This window comes from Melanostigma gelatinosum (assembly GCF_949748355.1).
Source record: "Melanostigma gelatinosum genome assembly, chromosome: 22".
NCBI classification, from domain to species: domain Eukaryota; kingdom Metazoa; phylum Chordata; class Actinopteri; order Perciformes; family Zoarcidae; genus Melanostigma; species Melanostigma gelatinosum.
Genome location: NC_136655.1, coordinates 12,935,310 through 12,959,069, shown reverse-complemented (window position 1 = coordinate 12,959,069; position 23,760 = coordinate 12,935,310). Strand labels below are relative to the sequence as shown.

General features: G+C 44.7%; 1 protein-coding gene across 1 annotated transcript in view; it reads left to right on the top strand.

Moving 5' to 3' along the window:
- LOC306795737 (chemokine-like protein TAFA-2) overlaps window positions 1-23,760 on the top strand; it is a 52,566-nt gene that overhangs the window by 26,965 nt on the left and 1,841 nt on the right. Inside the window, exons 2-5 of the mRNA XM_079294339.1 lie at window positions 7,621-7,724; window positions 16,213-16,368; window positions 19,304-19,428; window positions 20,027-20,073. Coding sequence (XP_079150465.1) covers window positions 7,622-7,724; window positions 16,213-16,368; window positions 19,304-19,428; window positions 20,027-20,056 — 414 coding nt within the window. The 5' untranslated portion in view covers window position 7,621 and the 3' untranslated portion in view covers window positions 20,057-20,073. The remainder of the gene's footprint in view (window positions 1-7,620; window positions 7,725-16,212; window positions 16,369-19,303; window positions 19,429-20,026; window positions 20,074-23,760) is intronic.

The window sequence follows — 23,760 nt, the reverse complement described above, 5'->3', positions numbered from 1 at the left end:
TCCGGTCACACAGAACATTTGTTAATCAGTTTTTACATTTGTTAAATCGGTTTGGTTAGTACACATTTGCTTATAAAATGATTATTGATCTCATCCTTCATCATTATTGTGCCTTGTGTCTTTTCTTCTCAACCATCATTATTTCCCCATCCCTTGAAGCCAACACCCTGCTTACTTCCTCTTTCTCCGTACTTTCTACACTCAGACTGCACTATACTCAGATACACTTAAACACTTATTATCAGGTTTACATTTGTTAAATCACTCTATGTATTAAACATTCGTTACATATTGATTAAACATTTTGTTATATAATGATCATACACTTTATCTTTCGATTACACTTTAACTATTGATTTCTGAGTATATGCTTTATGCTTTTTATATCCTGACCTTCCCCTGATCGTGTATGCATGTTTTCGAGGCAGCTCTGTGGGCTCAACTCTTCTTGACAGACCATTTGGCTGTTGCGGTTTCGGTGAGCGTGGCCTCTCAGATAGCATCTCGACGTGTCGTTACGGAAGGTCGCTTTGGTGGTTAACTCTCTGAAAGGGCACTCAGTGTTGGGTAACAGCGCCGATATTTGCTCTGCCTCGGCTTCTTCTTCGGTCAAGTTTGAAATCAAGGCCCTTCCTCGCCGGGGCTCCAATCGCCCCCGCAGCTGAGCGGTAAAAAAATAAATAAAAGAAGCTGTCAGTTTTGATCAGAACCAGATGAAATCAGATGATATTTGCTCGCTGACATTCAAAGCAGATCTCTAAAGTCAACCTTTCTGAGAAAACATTGGGGATTCGGGATTTGGGATTCGGAAAGACTCACTGAGATCGGTTCGAGACCAGTGAGTGAAACGAAGACATTTATTGCACGTAGATATTCCACGGAGCTGCCAGCTCCTTGGTTTGTGACATGGATTACATCCTAGAATTGATAGAAACAGTCATCCAAAAATAAACCAGATGTGAGCAGCAAATCAGAAGCGAGCATGAAGGCCCGAGGAGTCTCTCATGATGGCGGAATTTGGATTGGGAATCGCAACGGCGGGGAATCACGGTGCCGCTGCAGGCTGCTGTATCGTGATTTGATTAGCGGGACAAGGTGCTAAGGCGGCGCTCCTTTTATAGTCCTAAATTCGTACATCAACACGGCCCTGACAGCTGTCTTGTCCTGTTTATGAAGTGAACTGAGCAGGATTTGTTGCGCGGGGCGCGTGACAAAGAGCGGGCAAACTCCCTTGTTTCGGCGTGACGGGGGTTGAGAGCTTCCCTCCCTCGGCTGTCAGAAGGGAACGGCTGTGTTTTGGCGAATGAGCGATGTTTGCTCTGCGACGGAGCAATCGGCTCCCCGCAGCCGTCCGAGGTGACAGCCTCTGTCACGGTCCAAGTGAGGAGCGAGATAGAGACGGAGGGGAAGGGGAAAGAGGGGGTAATCCCTGTATCCAATCCAGCTGCAGAGCCGGAGAGGAAAAGTCCAGCTTTCTTCCTACGGTTTAGCAACACTCCCTCCGCCCGCCCTGCCATCTCTGCGATACTGTGGATTACACACACGCCTGTCAAGGGAGCGTCTTCCTACAATTGTGGGGAACCCGAAAATTGAATCTTACACTTTAAAAATGATTACTAAGTAAAACACATTATGGTTGGCTACCAAAGCTGCTTTACAGGCAAGATATTTGTGGAAAAATATTAGTGTTAGACGCCTTAAAATGTTCTTTGTACGATATTCAGAGCATTGACAAAACAGCAAACAACTACAGGCAATGTAAAAGATATAGAGGAGCAACGTCTACCTGAGCACAGTATGAAGTCACTCTTCCTAACTGTGCGTTCACTCTGCACTGCATCAAACGTGTCTGGAGGGGACCTTTAACTTCCGATTTGTGCCTTTTTGTGGTTGAACAACAGGATTATTCTCATGGAAACAATTCGGAACAATGCACCGAGCTCTGCAGCGGTCGCTGAACTTCATCACCTCCACCCACCACACACCGAGCAGATGACATTCTCACTGATGTTCCTGCAGTGTTTCTGGCTGATAAAGTCCTCCAGATGAGGTTGTGGTTGGAGCATAAATTCCAGCCGTTACTTCGTATTCTTTCTTTTACACCACAAAGTGCATGAATGCCTGGACTTTGCATGCTGCAGAAATGATCGGCATTTCAGTTCCCAGCCGCCTGAAAGACATCGTGCGCGAAGCAGGTGAAGGATGAATTCCCAGTTTTCCTTTCCTCCTTCGCAAACATTTACTATTAATAGGCCAAGGGCGACGGAGTCTTTTACACGCTAATGAAAAGTATCACCGGCTTGTGTGAGCCCATCAAAGTAAGAAAATAAGTGACAGAAATGGGACAAGTGAGAAAAGAGGTCAGAATCGGGAGTTACTTGCCGCACTCGATTTCACTGAAGTGTTCAGCATTCACCAAATCAAACACGCCTTTGTATTCAACCTTCCTCTTCACACGGCTCTAAAGCATGACAGTAGATACTCACGATGCTTATCTTTCCCTGTTGATGTGTACAAACTGCAGAGGTTTGGTGTACGCTGAACGTGTTTCAGTTCCAAAGAGAAACCTCCACAATAGAAGGTAGAAATATCTTTTTGCGTCTGTTGGGTCCAGTGTTCTGGCTTCCGCTCTTGTCAAACAGAATACTGTAGTCGGTCTAAATATTTGTTGAGCGCTCACCTGCCTGCGCATACCAACAGAATTTTGTAGAGGCATCAGAATCTGCCACCAGCCAAGACTCTGTCAGTGGAAATCAGTGCAGAAGTGATCATTAGTTAATTCTATCTGACAACTGAAACAGAGTGTTGGCTTCTAGTGTGTCTGTGCTGTACATTGACTGCTCAGCAATGTAAGTAACTTTACTTCAGCATGTAGGTCACTGTTTTAAAGTAAAGTCTCCATCTGTGTCTCTACACCTACACAAGCCGAGTTATAGTTTGATGAAACGTAAAGTAACGTGACATCCTGAGCTAACTGTGAGCTACCGGACCGCGACCCTGATTTAGCGGTAAGACAAGTAGCCTGATGTTCACACTAATTACTCCAAACATTGCCATCAATTGCACAAAAAAATCCTATTTCTTAAATGTGATGTTGAAGCTTTAGTCCCAGAGGGAAATACAGAATTGGAATAGAGGTGTTACTTACTACTTTATAACTCAGGGGCAAAATACACGTTTCACATGACATTTGTGAAGCTTTCTAATTTGAAATTGGCTCCTCTAGAGCCAGTGTGTGGTTTGTCCGTTCAGGGCTGCCGTAGAAACATGGCGGTGCAACATGGCGGACTCCGTGAAGAAGACCTGCTCCCTACTGTAGATATGACGGACTCATTCTGAACTGATGACAACAACGATTCCAAGTTTCAGGAGATTTTATACTTAGTTATGAATATTATATTACATTTATGTTTATTGTATTCAAGAAGGGACAAGGGAAATCAATGAACATGTAACATCATGTAAATGCGGCAGATTTAGCCATGCAGGATCATTTCCATCTGCAGGCCCTGGCAGGTTGATGGTATAAAAAATAATATGCCAATATATCCCCTTAAATCTTACACTGATATACATGAATTCTTCACATTTAAGTGTGTAACTGGGACAATTTCAATACATTCGGCAGCATGCCAATGAGCTGCTGAGGAGGAGAGAACCCCAATATGGCTGCCAGCAGAAGAAGAAGGGAACAAAACCCGAACACTTTTTTGATGTATTGTTCACTGTCACTGTCGGTACAAGAGGAAAGAATATACTGGGCAAAGTCTCAAGATTCAGGTCAGGACGAAACGACGATCAAGCGTTTCCTTTCAGAGATGGGGATTTCTTGCTTTCATTCAGTTTTAAACAAATTCACTTTGTACTCTTTGAAAGGAAATCCGAAGATCTACACCGCCGGCTTACCCGCCCGCACAACAGAGCCGACTCATAACAAAGGGATAAAAGTCCAATCTCTGGATGAATTTCAGCACGCAAAATCCAGGGGAACTACCGAGGTGGCACCGGCGAACAAGAATATTACTCCTCACTTGTCCTCAAGTGCAGCAGCAAAGAGGCTTTGTCTGACAATCAGAAGATAATTACACATTTCATTTAGGCTTCAGTTTATTGGTATTTGTTTTTTCGTCTGCTATCATGTTTCAAGCTTATGGCAATCATCTGCACACATTATGCGTCTCACTTCAGGGCCTCTTCTGTCACAAAGGGTCTCCATTATACATGACTGTCAGACTAAAATGAACAATTAAAACTTCCGACTGCTGCAGACAGCTTCTGAGTCAGAGTTTGCTTTCGTCAAAAGGAAAACTCACGCATCTGAATCCTTGTTAAAACCAAGTGGCAATAAAAAACTCCACTCTTCAAACGCGTATCACGAACAAATGAAACCTGTAATAAATATTTCACCAAAGTAATCATCACCGTAAGAAATGTGTCTTTATTGTTCTGGCCAAATGGAATCCCAGGGTGCTAAAGTAAAGTCCTTGATGCTACAGCAGGTCATGCTTAAAGGAATAACTTAACATCATGTATTATGTCGATATTGTGATATGAGACGAGATAGCGTCTCCGATTTTTGGATATTGTAATACGGTAAAGTGTTCTCTCTCTGCTGGTTTTAAAGGCTACATTAAAGTAAAGGGGTACCATTGTCTGAGCTCACAGCTTTACACACTTTGTCATTATATCCACACTACTGGTATTAATTGAAAAAAAAAAGATTTTCTTTTTTTTTTTTTACGAGTCTGATGTATTATCACTGTATAAAGTCGTTATGCAGATAATGTTAGAATGACCTAATTACACATCCAGCAGACACAGAGCAACATCGGCATTCATTCGGTGTCATGTTTCTGGCCACCAGGCGAATGGAATTCCAATATTCACTTCCCTCTGATCTTTGGTCCGGGCCTCGCCAACTCCTGTGAGAAATGTCTCTAATGCGGCTCGATAGTCATCTGATCCACTGATTATATAAAACATGAATTCGTGACGCTTTATAGTTTCTTAGGTGGTCCACGTTGGTTTTTATGATTGACTGTACGGCTCTCCAACCAAACCACAAGAATAGAAATGGCAGATCGGAAAACTGTCGCATGACTTGTTTTTTTAGAATATAAATCAAAGAGTTGAAACAGTTTTGAGAAACCTAAGTGTAAAATGCATCACCTCCTGTGCAGCGGAAAAGAGCCACCGGGGCCTCTGTGAACTGTTTACCGGCTGGATCACGTCGCGTTGCGAGCAGCGAGAAACAGACGTTTACTTATAAGAAAAATAAATTGCAGTGTTTCTCCAAAGATGCTTAAGCGCTCCGATTCAAGGTCGAGATGTAAAATGGCCTCAAACTGTAACAAATCCTCAGCGACTCGCTCTGCCGGGCGCGCCGCCGCACCAATGACAACACCGCACATTCAGGGACAATGAGATGTCATTTACAGAATTGCACCCTTAGACGGCACCCGACAAATGACGCTGTAGTGCTCTGCCCTGCACTCACCAATGACACACACACACACACACACACACACTGAATTGCACAGCAAACATCGACTGGCCACCGTTTCAACCCGGCCTCCAATTCTTCGGCTAACCAGCGTCTATAAATCTGTCGCCATGGAGGTGAACATTAGCACCCGCTGCTGTAAGACGAGCACTTAAGTGTACAAGTCGAGGCCCAATTGAGCAGATACATGAACCTCACCATTACGAGGGCTCTCTCCACGTGTCTCTCCAGCAGCCTTTGAAGTCCCCTGCTAAGTGTCCTGAAACTGGCAATCATGGCCTCTGTGGAGATTTACATCATGTTGGTGATGGAACATTCCACCGTGAAAGCGTAGAAAGATCAGTGGAGCTCTTTGGTGTGTTTTCCTTCCTGCGGTGGATAAGTGGCTCAATGACTTGATCATATATTTTCAGCATGCCCAGCGAGCATTCTGGACATACACTAAAAGTATACGTGTGTGTTATAATGTGTTATAATAAGTGTATGAGCAGCATTTTGTGTTGGAGCTGATTTGAACTCTTTTTATATTACGGGGCCGATATATCAACAACGCAGTTGTTTCGCAGAAAGTAATGATCCCAGTCCCTTCCACACAGTGAGGCATTAAGCGTATAAGTAAAAATAGTCGGTCGTACCCAAAGCCCAGGTATCGATATCCTGACTCAAACAAGTCGGATCGGTGCATCGCTAACGGAAAGTTGCAGGCTCTAACTTGGCCAGGCTTAGTCCAGGATGCCCCTAAATGGCGACATTTTCTTTAAAGTGAGGAGACATTAGTAGAGAGACATTTCAACAATTCCCCAAGTGAAATGAATGATTCAGAGACACAAGCCAGTCCGGCAAAAAACATGTCTTTCTTCACCTTTGGCCAAGTTTTCACGACTAAAAGTGTGTGTACGCACAGAGACAGAACATATGCATACAAGCCCGCACAAACACCTGATTCTCTTCTGTAAATCTCAATCACATGTGGAGCCGGACGCACATGCACGAGCCTCATTTCCACTCCCACAGTTTGCCAGAAATAGAAGCAGAAAAGCCCTTAAACATCAGTTTTCCATCTGGATACTTGTTCTCACTCCGGCACTCCAACAGCACCAGAGCAGCTGTCATTACGCACGGCTGTGACTACTTGTATAGCGTCCATACCGCTACTTCATCACATGTCAGCCATCATTGTGGTCAATAATTATTATGATTAAACGTCACATGGATTATCAGTGATTTTTTTCGCAGCGCTCATGTTGAAGTGCTTCACGATTCAGGATAAAAATGACATTGCTTGCAAGGTGTTTTTATATCTGCATGAATTCAGTTTGAGAAATAGTTTCCTTTGTGTTTTTGTAATATTTCTAATTTTAGACATGCGAGTCCTGTCTGCGCTGTGTTGACACATCACTAATGATTCTAACTCCTGTGTGGCTCTGCGAAATTCTGGGCAAAAGGTCACGCTGGGCTTGCCAAAATAAACTTAATTCCACGAATAATCCGAGAGTCCCAACGAGGTCTCGCCGATCTATACGTCGATGAGGCAGGCAGATCAGAGGCGGTAAATAAGGCGTAAACGCAGCTTGTAACTTTGTCCGCTCGCGCCACACGACACCGCGCCTCTTCCAGTAATTACCGCACCGCTCCTGCATCCTTCGTTTGAAATCTGATCGCTGTCTGTCAACGATAACGCGCCGCATGCCAGATGGCGAGTGCGGCCTCGGCTCCGCCACTTCATTTGGGAGAGGGAGTGCAGAGGAAAAGGGCACTGTGGAGGGCTGGATTAGCTGCTCGCTCTCTACCACTCCGCCGACAGGCTTATTTGAAGCCTGCTGGGGCAGCGGAGGGTCTTCACCTTCTGTTCGTGTTCCGGCTGTAAGAGCCTCGTGTTGCAGGTCGAGAGGGGAGGAGGTGCAGGGGAAGAAAGGGAGGATTCGGAGAGGGTGATCGAGGGCACATTTACAGCTGTACTTTGTTTTGAGAAGCAAGAGGAAGTATAAAAGCCTTTGCTCCGAGTGGAGCAGCACCCTCTTCGAGTTAAATACAGTACTTGTACATATAATGCGGTTCTAAAGGCAGGAATGCTGTAATAACGTACCTTCTCGTGGTTTCTCTTTTCTTTTTCCCAGGATGAGTGAGCGATACACGCAGATCGGAAGTAAAGGGGCTCTACTTGTGATGGTGCTCGTGATCGGTGTCTGGGAGATGACCGTACCAACAGAAGGAGCTAAAGGTGAGCACGTTCAAACTCAATCTACAGCTGGTTTAACTCCAACCTCTCAAGTGTCCCAATGGAGTTGATCGCTGTAGATATACTTTAACAAATGCACGTTCCAATGAGGCTGGCAAACAGGTTGAAGCCCTCACTACCTGCTTCTGTCTTCATGCAATTTGTGCTAACCCCAACTTCATTCGAACTTAAATGTCTGTCAGCATCACACCACTTTTGCGTTCCTCAACTCCATTGATGCAAACGCGGGGAAGGCGGCACGCAAGCATTCACAAGCGCCCGGAGATGAAAGTAGTTTCACTTTTGGAACGCTGCAGCACGGACAGAATGTCACGTGACAAGGAACAACCAGCTGGCATCTCTTCTTTCTTCTGTGAAGTTATTAGTCTAAGTGCAGCGCTGGCCGGAGACCCACTGACTGTTTTACTTGCTTTAGGATTTCCGTCCAAGGAGGTGACATCATCCGGTTGAGAGGTCAGCCATACTGAAGATGACAAATGGAGCAGTAAAGCTACACTCAGGGATTTACGCTGCTGGAAATCTTAGTTACAGCAACCTCCCAAGCAACTTATTTCAATAAAACGATGAAAGCAGCATTGGCTGGCATTTTTCCACGAGTTTTTAAACGCAACACGTGTAATTGCGAGCGGTAATTGCTTTAGTAATTTATAAAGCTCCAAAATCTTGCATCCTACATTACCCATAACGCAACTCAATAGATTCTTAATGTGCCCAAAGGGGAAAGCCGTTTCCGCAGTGTGTGCATTATGCATGCCCCCCGAACATACATTGTACATTACATACTCCCCCCATTATATAAAAAAAGAATAATGGGATTCAGCACCGCTTTGGCAGCACGGACTGTGTCATGGCAGCTAAGTATAGTGTTGTTGTAATGCTTTGTGTTTTTGTAAATGCTTACATCTGTCAAACCCCACATGTAGTTTTGAATGCAGGCCTACTCTACCGTTGAAATATCGTCTCCAAGCCCAGCCTCAGCTGTCCCTCATGACAGCACGAAGACAGAGAAGACACCTGCTGAGTCTTACTCTGGATGACTCGGAAACTGATACTTTGACATGTTAATTCCAGTATATATAGGGAGCTGGAAAGCTTTGAATGACAGGGATCACATCAGGTGACCTGCTGTTCATAGAACAAGGAAAACAAGGAAGCAGCTGAAATCTGATGATCGCCAAAGATAATTGAAAAATTGGCTGGCGGCAGTGTTTTTCATCCGATTACATCATTCTACAAATGGTCCAAAAAAAGTGAAACCATCGCTCCAGTCTTTGAATAAAGATGAGCAAATCAGGTCAAAGTTGTCCTCCACGTCTCGACAAGAACATCTTTCCTCTGTCGTCCACAAGCTCGTCGAGTCTCCGTCCGTCTATTCACTCGGCTCTGGAGAAACCAAATGGATTGTCGGAGGCGTCTCTGATTTGCTTATAGTGTGAGGCCTCAGCTCTCCATCTAAAACGAGAGCGCCCTGCTGCACCGATGCGAGGAAGGGACGCAGGAGGAAGCGGCCGCCGCTTGTCATGCGAGGCGTTTGGAAAGGGATTTCTCGCCCATGCAGGACCCCAGATAAAATGTCACAGTCGTAAATGGGGGAGTAATTGGACTGGAACGGCTATTTTAAAGGTGTGATTCAAACCCGTCTCCCACTGCCTCATTAAAAGTGTTGTCGAGTCGTCAGTAGTGAACCCAGGGAGATCAATTATGACAACTCAGCAACATTACAAGTAGAGGCCAACCCACATGTTTCATCACTGGGAGTCCCACTGACAACACACGGCCTCAGGTAATTGGTACAGGCAGCGCCGGCGCCGGACAGGATGTGAGCGTGACCAAAAATGAAATAAGAAAAGAATCAGGCATACCCCTCTTCTCTTTGTCGACCAATTAGATGGGAGCGCGGCGCTTTGATGTGCGTGGCTTTGATTGGCAGCGATCCCCCACTCAAGGCGCTCATCATTTCAGCGGGAAGGGGATCGGAATAATCCCGCACGCATTCAGTTTCTCTCCGATGGCCGGCGGAGCGCCCTGATTTCCCCCGGGTGTTATTTCTGATGCTGTAAACCTGTTATCATTCAGGGGGGATGAAATGAACCCGGAACATTGTCCAAAGTAGAGAAAATGTATTTCTTCTCAGAGAACACAAGAAGAAGAGAACTAAGCCTACCCTCTGACAAGCAGGGACAATTTAGTGTTGATGTTCTCATGCACATATGAGCTTTCACTTCCCTAAATAACCGGTATCTGTGAGCACAGACGGGATCATATTCATGCCTTTCTACTCTCTGACAGTTGTGTTAATTCAGTTTATTTGCCTCTCTGGCATGTGAGAAAAGAAGGTCTGATTTATCCTCTGCTACTGTGGATGTTTACAACACAAACTTTAAAAAGTGTCATTGGTGTGCGTGTCCTCTATTGACCAGAAGGCAGGCGGAGCAGAGCGAGGATCAGGTCCAACAGGAGTCAGTCCCAGCCGGGCCCACTCGGCTCCCGAAGTTGTGGTGACTTCTGATTTATCTTCATTGGCATCTATTGCAATGGATCCGTTGAGTTACCCGCTTTCCTGAGCTTGTACGTGCCACCATCCAAACGCAACGTATCAACAACATTAAGGGTACTTCAAGCTCAAGCTGGGCAGTGTTTGATTTCACTTCCTGGGATAATTGTGCTGATTCTACTTGCGTTCCATCACATATGTACGCTGTATCATGGCAGCAGCAGGAAATAAAGAAGGATTGGAGACAATAAAAGCAATTAAATGAACCTGCAAAACAATGAGCCACACAAAGTAGTGCTAACTGCTGTAGTGAGTCCGTGCAAACTTCAGCGTGCATGCAGCAGTGTGGCACGAACAGGACGTGTCAACAGACGGGTTTGTCGCACTCAATAACAGCACTATTCTACCATGTCACTCCCATCGCCTCCCCTCAACTCATCAGCTGTCCGCTGTCTAATACGGCATACAAATGAAGCATAAAAGGAACGCGACGTATCAACGGCCCGTCGTGAGCTGTTGCTTGAATCTGCTTCACATCATCAGGGAAATGGCGGCGATACATCTCCACCTGGCTTTAACACCGCAGCACATCCCTGCACGCACAGCGCCTTCCGATTTTATGGTTGCCCAAATGGGTGTCGAGAGTTTAAATTCTGACCTTCAAAATTGTGCTAGCGCGATCCCTGCAGACACACACCGCAGCCTTAGATTTCAGTGTCCACGATGGGAAACCACTTAGCAAGAACGAAAGCAAGCGGGTTGCTAAGGGGAGCTTGAACCTGAGAGGAATGAAATGGACCGGTTCACACTCTCGTTTCTTTTAGACCGTTGTACTGTAGTACACTCGGGCGGTGCAGCGGTACTTTCAGTGTTCGGGACGTCTCTAGAGCTGCTTCCCTTACTGGTTGTAAATGTTTCACCGACGTGTGACCTCCACGTCTGATGGACTGCAAGTCTTCTTGTGTTCTACGCATCAGAGATTGTTGCTTGCGCTGCACCTTAGACTCTCTGCACTTTGCAATAACAATGACGCATGTGATGAATAAGAAGCATCTTGCCAGGGAAGGAAAACACTGTTCGCACCCTTGAGGGAGCCCTAACTAACAGCCAGAGACACTCCCCATGTTAAACACAGCAATCAATCCACATGCTCAGTACTTTACGTTGAGTTTGGCTCCCTGACTCTGATTTGTAATTGTGGCTCAAAGATGGATCCTCATCCGTCACTCTTCTCAACTGCTACCGACAAAGCAACAAATAGCTTGAGGGGGAAATCTGTTCATGCGCTATTAACGCGACACTTCTACACCTCATTATGTAGATTTGCACAGAGGGATTTAAACTCATCAAGATTATTTCTCGATGTAAGAGCTGGTATTTCTGGCCACGCGCAGCATCGTGTGCAAAGCAAAGCAATGATTACATTATCATTCACAACAGCTTCATTATTGATACAAAGCGTGCATCAGTCGCAGTTTCTCCAGCGTCTCCGGAGACCAACGTATAAAAGCTTCTCGAGCAGAGTCGTGAGAGAGAAATGGCCCATCACGTCCCCATGAAAGCAACTTCGCTTCAAAGGATTCGCTGAAAGGAACAAAAGTCTGGTAACAACAATACCGTCTGATAGTCCGCATCAAGTGTTGGGAGTTCATCTTACAATTCCAAGCTGCTGTTGGGGTTCAACAATCTGCTACGGTTTTACAAGGGGTCAGACTATTCCTTGGGATCGGTATCTTTCTGAAGTCTCTGCTGGTTGCCTGGCAACCTCATAGCGATGGGTCTTTTTTTCCATTTTGGTTTTAGTACGGTACAAACAAGCAAGATATAACATGCTAATTCAAAGAAAAGTCAGGCCTTTCCCCCTCTCTCCAGCCTTTATGCTAAGCTAAAGAGAGAGGGAATGGATAGCTGGGTTTTCCCAAAATGTTGACTATTGCTTTAAATTCAAACGGGTTCATTTTTTTTACCTGCGTTATTTCCTGCCTTAGAGATAGATATGTATTCGTCCTTTCAGAATTTCATTGTGTGCCATACAAATGTCAGATATATAAACACACTACATCACCTATAATATACCGAAAACAACAGACTTCATCGACATCCTGTTTGTGACATCCTGATTATGTTGCAAAAAAAGTGCCGATATCGACATATCGACAGCGAGCGACAGATGTAAAAGGATGTTTAAAGAACAGGTAGAAGAGGAAGATGTGGTAGAGGGGCTCATTCATGAGGGAGAGGACAGCAGATCCCAAATGTCTCCTTCGTTTGTTCAAAGTGATGCTTCGGTTCATTTCAGACATTCAGTTCTTCGTGTTTTCCGTCATCTTTTAATACAGGCATCTTGAAATTAGGGTTTTGTTCAAAAACAACATTTTGGAGAGAGAGACACAGAGAGAGAGAGACAGAGAGAGAGAGAGAGAGAGAGAGAGAGAGAGAGCGACATGTCACTTAACGTAACAACCCGTCAAGAAATCATTGATATTGACGTCCACCCTGTCAACAAATCTTACTAATTGTCTATTTTAATAGACCCAAAACAGGAAGAAAATGGCCAAAACCGTATTGTGGTAATTATCTATTTAAAGACAACATAACTGTTTCTGGATGGAGTCTAAAATGAGCCCACAAAAAGTTTAGACACTTTTTTGTGAGATAGGCTGATTAAAAGTTAATGTTTCCTGTTGAACGTTCTGTGCAAAAAATATTGCACTTAAAGTAATTTCTGCTTTGTTTAATTACCACGCGATCACTATAAACATGTGCTTGTTCGGTCTGAGACTGGGCTGTGCGTGGCCAGTTAGAGCCTGGGAGATTGTGTCGGTTGGCCTTTCCTACATCGTATCACTAGACCTGTCAAAGTAAGCACTTTATGTTTTTTTTACTTATGTATTCAAATTTCTACATTCAAAGTTTTAGCGTCACAATGTTATTTTTTCCCAAACACTTTTTCTCACATGCTCTGTTGAGGGTTTGTACACGATGATGTTGCTACATATACACGCATACATACACACACATACATATTAGGGGTGTTACGGTTCACAAAATTCACGGTTGGGTTCGGTACGATACAGTGGAGCCACGGTTCGGTACGTTTCGATACAGTAGAAAACTATAAATGCCAGAGAAATGTACTTGATTTTAAAATATATTCATTCATTACAACTAACATCATGAAGTTATTCTTTGACTTTGAACAATGATGGAACTATACCTGAGTGACTCATCTTCTGGGGTGTCTTCTTAGCAACACATAAACATAAAAAACTAAAACTGCTCCTTAATGTTATGTAGTATTGTTACTTACATCTTGCAAAAGAGATTTTTAATCTCAATGGGACTACCTGGTTAAATAAAGGTTTAAAAAAAAAAATGTATTTTTTATTTTATTCAAACGTATTCGGTTCGTCATGCGTACCGAACCGTGAGCCTCGTACCGAACGGTTCAATACGTATACGCGTACCGTTACACCCCTAATACATATACATAAGAATGTACTTATCCATAGTCAGTTTGTATCGCTTACAGTCACTTAGATGGCGGTCGGCCGGCTCCCAGTTTCACGTTGGTTTCAGATCCCAAAGTCACACAATAACACAAACCAATGCAAATGTATTCTATGCATTTCTTTCCCTTTGGAGATGCAGGCAGTTCACATAGAGAGAGAGAAGTGAACAACATGCAACAGAATCAAGCTGGGTGCTGCTGCGGCTCCATTCTGGTACGGCTCCTATAACTGCCAGGCCACCAGGACATCCTTGAATCCTGTCATTTCAATTCCATGGCATCGCGCTCGTCTTATACAACTTTCAAAGACACAAACCCACAAAACACAAGTTCAGCAGCAGCAGAAACGTGTCCAGAGCCCGAGGGATCCTCTCTGTCACAGCGGCTGGCGCGGCAGCTTTAAAGCTGGTTTGCAGGACAGACCGACTCCCCGGTGAACTGCTTCTCTCTGTATCTGCTGGCAGGGGGAAGCCGAGCGGGGATCCAAGTGGAAACTCCAAATCCACAAAAACCACAGCCGCTCAGTGTGAAGCACGTCCTTTAGAGAGGGATACCGGCAGCACTTCTCTTACATCTAAAAGCAGCTCGGCTTGCTGTGCGTTTGTCTTTCATATCTTCTCTTGTCCGGGCCAGAGCATGAGTAAGCTCCTTGCTGCTTTTTTGGGGGGCGACTGCTACTTCCTGCTTTATTTTTGATGTGTTAGGACGGACGAGTAAGGGGGGATTGTTGGAGCAGACGTGCTATCAAACTTTCCCGTCTCTCCATTTCAATTGCACTTTTCTACCAACGGTTTGCTTCAATGTATTCTAGCAGCGGCTACGAGAAATGCAATTAGACACGGGAGGTAAGCCACGCGGCGTAGGAGGAGGGAAACATATGGCGCGAGGAATATTCGACTCCCGCTTCATTTGAATCCACTGTTTTCGGAGTTTTTTTCCCCCAAATACAAAAAAATAACTCTCTGAGGAGTAGCGATGCGCTGCAGTTGCAGAACATCTTTGTCAGATTTAATGTGATTCGGTCTCAGCAGAGCAGCTGACTCCATCAGCGTTAGTCTCGGTGGCTGCCTGTTAGTCCGCCAACGTAACACGGCGGAGTGAAAACGTATTTCAGTGGGTTTTAGTTGACAGGACAGTACAGTGCAGCTCGGACCAGTGTCACGCAGTCATTTCTGATTTACTGTTTACTGCAGCAACAGTGAGCATCTTAGCAGAAGGACACCTCAAGAAAATGTCACATGCAATTAAAAGAGAATGGAGCAGCTCGGGCTCTAAATAATTCAGACAATGGAGCGTGATCTGGAAGTTGGCTCCAAAATACTGCAGCGCTGCACTTTCCCCGTCACATGTCTGAAATTTTGTTTTAATGCTTCTGCCTGTTGTGGGAAATCTGGAAGGGTATCAGTTCCAATCATTACCATCTCATACTTGAGTTATTATTTATTAAAAGGAACCCGTTAAAAAAAATCAAAAACACTGATCAGGAAATGTTTCTGATGAAGTTCCTGATTGGTCACCTCCACGACGCTGCTGTGCTTGTGAAGCAGTTGTCTTTGGCCTGTGAGGGGAGCTCTCGAAAGTCGGACACAATAACCCCGATGAGCTTCAGGAGCTTAAAGTGGAGTTCATAGAAACATATTTACATTCAGCGTTTCTTACCATAATGCAGCAGTCAGCAGTCATTCCCATATCAGTACATCTGCACATTGTTTTTGGAATTACTCTCACTGCCAGAAGGGTAGAAGAAAGAAGAAAGAAAGGTCTTCTAGTTCATCTAGAGAGCAAATCAATCTGTCAGTCTATAAGCTATCGCCAAGCTGTTAGCTCTTGATTTAATTCATTATGCTTATTTTTTTAGAACTTGTAATAATGTCCACAAGTAGTTACAAAAACACCGTCAACATTTGCATTTTGGATACCGACCGCTGACAGCCTCCTCACAACTCCAAAAACATCTCCGTAAATATCCAAAATCAGCCTCATTTGGATAAACTGATCAATATTTTTTTGGCAATCTGATGCTAAACCTGGCCACGGTAAGCAAAGTAAATGAAGTACCGCTCTAACACGGAAGTAAGAACACAACAATATGGCAATTTTGTGGAAGTGCCCTATATAAGGTGAATAAATGAGCAATTCACCCCCAGAAAGCTATAAGCCGCTCTCACAAAATGACACTTAGAAAAGAATAACGCACATAAAGAGAGGAAAATGGAACCTCCTGTGATAAAAGGCCCCATATAAAAGGAAATTGGGAGTCGGCTCTCCCTGGTAATTTTTTCATTATTGAGACAGATTAGACGAATGCAGAGCAGACAATACAGACCCAAGAGAGATGTTCTTACGGGACTCAATCCAAGGCCAGCAGAGTGTGTCTGTATGTGTGTGTGTGTGTGTGTAGATGCGGGTAATAACTATTGCACCAAAGCCTCACTGATTATTCCATCTCTCTGTTGTCTCTCCAGCAGTTCACCATGTCCCAACAGGCACCTGCGAGGTGGTGGCGTTGCATCGCTGCTGCAACAAGAACAAAATCGAGGAGCGGTCACAAACTGTGAAGTGCTCCTGCTTTCCGGGGCAAGTGGCCGGCACCACCAGAGCCGCCCCGTCGTGTGTCGATGGTACGCTCCGGCTGAATATTTCATGGGCCATCTTCTTTTCTTTCTCTCTTTTTTCTTTTGCTGACACTCCTTTCCACAAATCTTGAGGATTAGTTTTGCTGAGACCATCGATAAGTGTTTTAGCAGACGCTGACTCACGCAAGTGAAATTACTTCAACAAGATGCTGTCAGGGGGAAACATGTAGTGTAGAGATCATTCATACATGTCAGTGTGTTGTGGGAAAATTAGGTAATTACTTAAGAACAAATCCTGAAAGGGAAAGTGATTTTTATTACTACAGACACAGATCTTATGAAATATGAGAACGGGACTGGTGATAACTGCATATTTATATCAAGTATCAATGGATTTAAATATGGAAATCTTACAATAAAATCTTCATATGCTCGTACCTCACAACATCGTATTTTGAAGGATAAATATATTACATTAATGCTCAAATCAAACTTACCATTCATGCCCAAATTGTCTCAATGCAAGTCCAAAATAAGTGGAGGAACTTAAAAAGATTGGGGACAACTGTCTTAATCAGACACTTATTATATTGTACTTTATTCCCATAATGCTGCTCAGAGTAATCACAGTGACCGGGCCCGTCTGCCGACAGCGCGGAGCTAAACGTTAACGGACGTCACGTTGACTTAAGTAAGCAGTATGGTAGGGATAAAGAGTGATGGGCAAAGGTACATTTGAACGCCATCATGTAAAATGTAGTTTTTGCCGAGAAACTCAAAGAAAGTCAGTTGTTTGAAGAGAGCCGTTTTCGCAGCGATATAGAGCAGATAATAGAGAGGGAATTACCCCCGACTCAGCTGAAGTGGCTGCTCCACTCTGGTCTGAAGGGCGCGGGTTCCAGGCTAAACTCTGGACCCAATCGTGTATGACCTATTCCTTGACATTTTAGAATTGACATTTTCTGCAAATTAAAACTGTGAGCCACTGGCCTCCGTTTAAAGCTCCACGGGTGATCTCAGGAAAAAAAAAGAAAAAATGTTCAGCACTTAACCTTTTAATTATTCTTTCTTCTGCAACCAGGGGATTACCTTTAGCTCAGCTCTGTGTGAGACAATCTTCTCTAGATATATATACGAGCACAAATGAACCTCCGGATGTCTGAGAAAACTTGAATAGATTTGAATGTGTAATTCTATAATTCAGAGAGACAGCCACAGGAAATACCTGCAGACGTAACTGAGTGAAGTTTCCCCCAAACAAAAGTGTCTTGATGGAATTATGACTTTGGACAAAGCTTTGTGATATGGTAAAGAAAACCTAAAGAGGCAAATTGTATCATAAAACATGCATCATGAGTCCTTAGGTCCCTTGCAAATCTCTCAAGGGACCACGACAACAGAATATAACTTGTGAAGAGGAAGAGGAAGAGTTTGACAGTTTGGAAAATACGCACAATACACATCTGCTTTCTTGAGTTAGATGAGAAGATTGATACTTGTATATGTATGGTAAATATGAAGCTGCTGCAAGCATCCGGTTTAGCTTAGCTTAGCATAAAGACTGGAAGCAGGGGGAAACAGCTAGCCTGGCTCTGTCCAAAGTTGAAAATCCACCAAGCAGTAACTTGAAAAGCTCAATATTTAACACATTGTATCTCTCGTTTGATTCAAATTATTTTTCGAAGGACGGTAGACGCGCAAGACACTCAAATATACTCAAACTTTAACTCTTCAGTCCTGGCACATGATTGCAATTAAGGCATTTGAACGTCTTCCTTGATGTTTCAACAGTTTTTGAAAAAACATATGTATAACGGATGATATATCAGTGTGTGTGGCAGCTCAGACCTTTACTTTCATCAATAGATGAGGAAAACATTGCTGATTCTCAAAGAATATGTGCTCAAGGTCAAAGCAAAAGATTTTTTGGAACATTCCCAAAGGCTACAATCAAGGAAATCAAATGAAATAAAAAGGCACAAATCTATTTTCTGCTCCCAGATGTTTTCAGCCCAAAGCTGCCCTCGTGTTCCCAAAGCGCCATTAACCGTTAAGTGAAACGTATCCCATGCACTGTACCCACGTCTGGTTATCAATACTCCCATTTCATTTCATGAGGAAACCTCTGAGGCTTTTTAATAGCCGCTGTTACACAACCACCATCTGCTTTGCAGCTTGACCCGACGCACGCTCCGCACCACACTGCTGCTGTAGACAAAGGCAGTGTGGTGCGCATTGATTCCCTCGTGTCATAAAGCATCCATCCTCTGCAACTCGGCGAGGCCCCGGTGTTATGTGTGTGTGGATTACAATAGCGGTGCTCTTCATTAGGAGAGGACACTAATGCTGCTGCGTGAACGGAGATAATGACCTCTGTAATATGCCAAATTGAAATGATGTCTCGCACAAACGGAGTAGCAGAAGCTTAATGTGCTCCTTTATGGAAGCTAAAAGGTCCCCCCCCCCCCCTCAGACGGCTGGAGCTCTTGTTCCAGTCCCCGACTCCACCGCGTCGACGTGCGAGGCTCTCGACAGAGTGCGCTTGACTGCTCAGAATAGATAAAGTGAGCGTTGCCAGTCAAAAAGCAAATCTTGCATCATTTACCTGAGACAGCTGTCAGAAATGTGACACGGCTGTGATGGTATTTGAGGAGACGCTTCGTTTCAGGCTCATGGTGTTTTATGGGTGTGAGCTTGAAATACAAACACAGCATTATGTCACAAAATAATGATAGAAAAATCATATATATTAACTTTGGCACGGCAGGAAACAGTTTGACTGACAGAGATCATAAAATATGTGAGTTGTGATACATTTTCTACTAATTTAAATGTTAAAAATAGAATCTCACTTTCATCATATGAACAAAAAAAAAAACAAGTCAACAAATATTTTCTAAATAGCTTCCGGTGCCAACAGAGCAGGCCAACAAAGACATCTCTGACCATTTCCCCTTTGCCCTCTACATCTCTCCGCCAGCCTCCATAGTGGAGCAGAAGTGGTGGTGTCAGATGCATCCGTGCCTTGACGGAGAGGAATGCAAAGTTCTCCCCGATCTGAAGGGCTGGAGCTGTGCTACCGGGAACAAGATCAAAACGACTAAGGTGAGTTTCAGATCCAAACCGTACTCCGACCTGTTGAATCTGACCTCGCACGCGTCCCAACTCCTCAAAGTCAACTGGCTGCGGCCTCTGTAGCACTCGTGTGCCCTGCCTTTACCTAAAAAACGGCTAATGTTTGCACTCTGAGCTTGGACCCCCGGGGGCCTTTTAATCAATGGGCTGCCATGTCTCCTTAGCACTTTCAGGCCACTTTCAGCACCCAAACTGGCCAATTAGTCACTCCAATTACCTGCTTTTAACGTCGTAACACAATGCCCGTATCCTTCACTGTGTTATGACGACCCGTAGCCTTCGCTTCTGCCTCCCTTCCATGTACTTAATTATTTAAACTGCCCGCACCACACCTGCCTGGAGCCGGGAGCCGAGGGCTATTGATTCAGGGACTTGTCGGGACCTCAAAATGGGATATACTATATGGATATCATTTCTTTTCTTTTAGTGGTCCAGGGTTCCGAGACAAGCCTGTCTGTCTTCTGGAGATGGATTTTGGTAACTATCAGATCTTGACGAGAGCCTAAAGAATGAAAGTTAAACATGTCTTTTCTGTTCTTGTCTTCTTTTACATGGACGGCCTGGAAAGATTTCGGCGGACAAAGAGCAGCTTTGGTAACGTCAGACGCTTCACAGGTAATAAAGCTGTTTTATACTTGAAGGTTTTACGCGTTTGTTTTTCTTATGTTTGTGGTCCTAACTTCCAGATGAAAAATCCAAAGGAATTCTCAACAGGGATCATGAATGTGTCTCATTTTTACTTCACTGCACAAAAAGAAGGCCTGCACACCATTTACTGCGTATGCCGTCGTCTCACATTTTCATTACAACTGACAAGGCAAAGGGTATTATTAAGCACGCTTTCCTGTCGTGTAACTACACCCGAGACGGGGAAGAGAGCGAGAGGAGATGTATACGATCCACAAAGACAACAACACGGACGCGCTCAAAGCATCGGCGTTACCCAGCGGGTTCATCTCGCACACCTTTGATCTCAGCTTGAGGAACACGTTTCTTCACTTTCAAATCTCTCTGCAGGCTGCTTGAAGCAGCGAGGGGTCGGCCTTTCTTCTTCACCTCTGCAGAGCTTTTAGGAAAAACAGCCCCGAGATAAACCTGTGGAACCTCCAGCTATACTGACCTCTATCGCTCTGTGTCATCAATGCATTCATGCTCACTGGAAACACCCTGAGAATTCAGAGGCAGCAAAGCAGCGACCGGCTAGTACAAGTCCCGGAACACGGCAGGCTTTCGGGTTTCTTCTGTGAGTTACGACGTGCAAAGAGGTTGAGCTGCAGCGTTAACATCTGTACGTTTACAGCCCCCACGTGGCAGCCGGTAGTAACGGTGTCTTTTGCAACAGACATGCTGGGAGGTAAGAAAGAAGAAGAAAAACACAACAAGGTCCCAACTCACAGCACGGGTTATTATTACATTCTAACGGAATTCTAAAGAAGTAAAACCAAACGTTTAGTACATACAGCAGCTGGCCTTGTGTGCTGTTGCATGCAGTATGCATTTCATTGGGACATATTATTATAACATGTGTGGTGGAAAATATTCCACTGAACTTTGACCCTCTTGCTCATATATCTGCTGCGCAAAGGATTGTGGGTCAGAATAGCTGGAAAAGCATGTTGGCTTACATCCTGCAAAAAATGCGACCAGCTATAGTCGAGCAACCCTTGTATTTCTTCTTCTTCTGGCATATTAAACAGTATGGTAGTTAGGTAGAATGTACAAACGTCTGAGAGGAATGGCATCTATGCATACGTTTCATGTAATGTCTCGTCTTCAGGGTCTAACAAACTCAATCTACCGCGACCAGATATTTGTAAATGTATATCACTGAGGGAGCAAGTCAGTTCCTCAGTTGTACAGATCTGATGAAGTCTCTCTATCCAGTCATCGGTAAAGGGAGTGTCAGGGTTAAAGTGCTGTCGGGAGGCATTTTTCCGGCCGACGTGGAAATTAGCACCCAACAAGAAGCCATTGGGATTTTTACAAAGGGAAATGAAAATGAATTTCCCCTTTTGCCGTGTTTTGCCTTCATTTACTCCTATTTCCTCTCATTTGATCTCTGCAACTCGCCGAGGGCAGGACAAACTCCTTCTCGCTGCCATTAACAGCTGCTCTGTCTCAACAGTGTTAGGCTGACAAGAAAACGTGCATGCAGGCTGAAATGCAACTGTGGCGTTCTGTCGGGAGATGCAGTGAGAGTAAACCAAGTAGAACATATATATCATTTTCATCTGGCCTTGCCTTCAACAATCAGAATTAGCAGTGCCTGTGTCGCTTCTGCAAAACTCATCAAAAGTGTTCTCCCGTTGCCACTTGGGGAAGTCAAGGTGCAAAGTTTTCTTGTGCAACTCGACTGTGAATATTCAGCGACTGATGCTTTGACTCAATGTGCCTTATGCCTCGTATGTGTGTTTGTAACAGACGCAGGTTTTCATGAACAGTTGAGCCAGACAAATGAATACAGAAGGTTTTCTCCTAAAGCTTAATTTGGGCAAAAGGTGAATCTGCAGCGTCCCTGCTGTCCGTCTTCGCTGATTTTACGGGCGGATTCTCACTTCAAAATGTTGCAGAGTGCCGCTTTAAAATGTCCATACGAGGACAATCCCAGGCTCTGTAGTTCCAGCACAAAACATATTGCTGAGAAGGACACTGCGCCGTGCCAATTACACGGCTGAATTACACAAACACAAGCCCGTGCACCTGCTGTGTTCAATCTTTCAGCCAACCTTACTTCAGGCACTGAATGGAAATGAATCCTCTGCCAGTTAAATTAGCACTTGTCAGCCAGCAATTATACGAACGCAGCACCCGCTGAAGACTTGGTTTTCCTCTCAGTATTTTTAGCACTGTTTCAGACAGTCACTCAGATACTGTTAATGAACCCCACCTTCCCGCCCGCCACCCTCTCATGAAGTGAGACACGACGAAGATCCATCTCAGAAGACGTTTTCTTCTCCGCTCTTTGTCTTTTCAGCGTGGAATTATTCTCAAATTAGTCCCACATTAATCACAGTGACAGCTGAGAATGTAAATGACTCCGTAAAGGGAAGAATTTATTACAGCCTGTACAGAGGCCTGGGAAGTACTGCTACGACTGAAATGTATGGCATCCCTTTACCCTGGGTTTGATATGATTATGCAGGTTTTCCCGTCAAAATGATGGCCTGATGGTTTTTGGATTGTTTTGCTTTTTTTCTGCATAATTGAGGATGATTTCTACGACATTGTGCCCGCACGGCACCGGCAACTGCTCCGGGCCTGTTCTTCGTCATACGACCTGTTTGCGAATTAACCTCACCGGGCTGTCGGAGCCGTCGGCCTCCCATCAAAAGTTCAGCGTCGATAATGGAGCCTTAGAAGTTCGGCGACGACTTTCCCCCGGTCCGTCAAAACCCACGTGGTGCCTGTCGGACGGCTGGAAATCGACAGCGGACGTCGTTATGAAGGTTGTTATGTTATGTTCCTCGAGAGTCTTTTCCAGAATGTACTTTTGGAGGAGCAGAGGAGCTGCCAGTCAGCCACTGGGCTTCATGACAGGCAATTTACTCTCAAGGAGAACGGAGGTCTTCAGAGCACCTGACAGCATCGAACTAGGGGAGAGAGAGAGAGAAAACCTCGGCGTGGTGCACAAACACGACTCACCAGCATCCCTCACCCTGAATACTGCATCACCGTCGAACTGATAGATCGATGTGCTGATACATGAAGCCGATATAAGTCTTTGATGAGGTTCTGGAGTGATATTGAATCTGAGAGAATTCCTCAACTTGACTGTCTTTCACCCAGACAGAAGGGCTGCACTGCACAGTGCGACCGTGTAGAGTGAAATCAGTTAAGATGGTTCTTTTCTTTCCCTCCTGCTAGCATCATGAACTAATGGAGATATCTGACACACACAAGACATTCAATAAGAAGGTTTGTCATCAACCTACAGCTGTGCGATTTTCTTTTGGGTCATAATTGACATCACGATCATTTAACAGGACTTTGTAAACATGATACATTTAGTGGAACTTAAAAAGGCAACAACTCAAGAGTCCGCCTCGGTTGACAGTCGCAGAGGACCCCGTCACTCCCCACAGGGGGGGGGGGGGGGCCTTAAGTCCACCTCACCAGGATGCGGCGAGGGGTGCTGTACAGCTCACAGACGGAGCCGCGAGCTACCTTCACCTCAGGACTCAGCACCGGGGAGAGGTCTGACGAGTGGACGCTCCATTTCTATCGACAAAACAAGAATATCACCGCGAAATGGAATGTGGCACAATGGTCATTTCATCTCGGCTGTCTTGTTCCAATAATCCT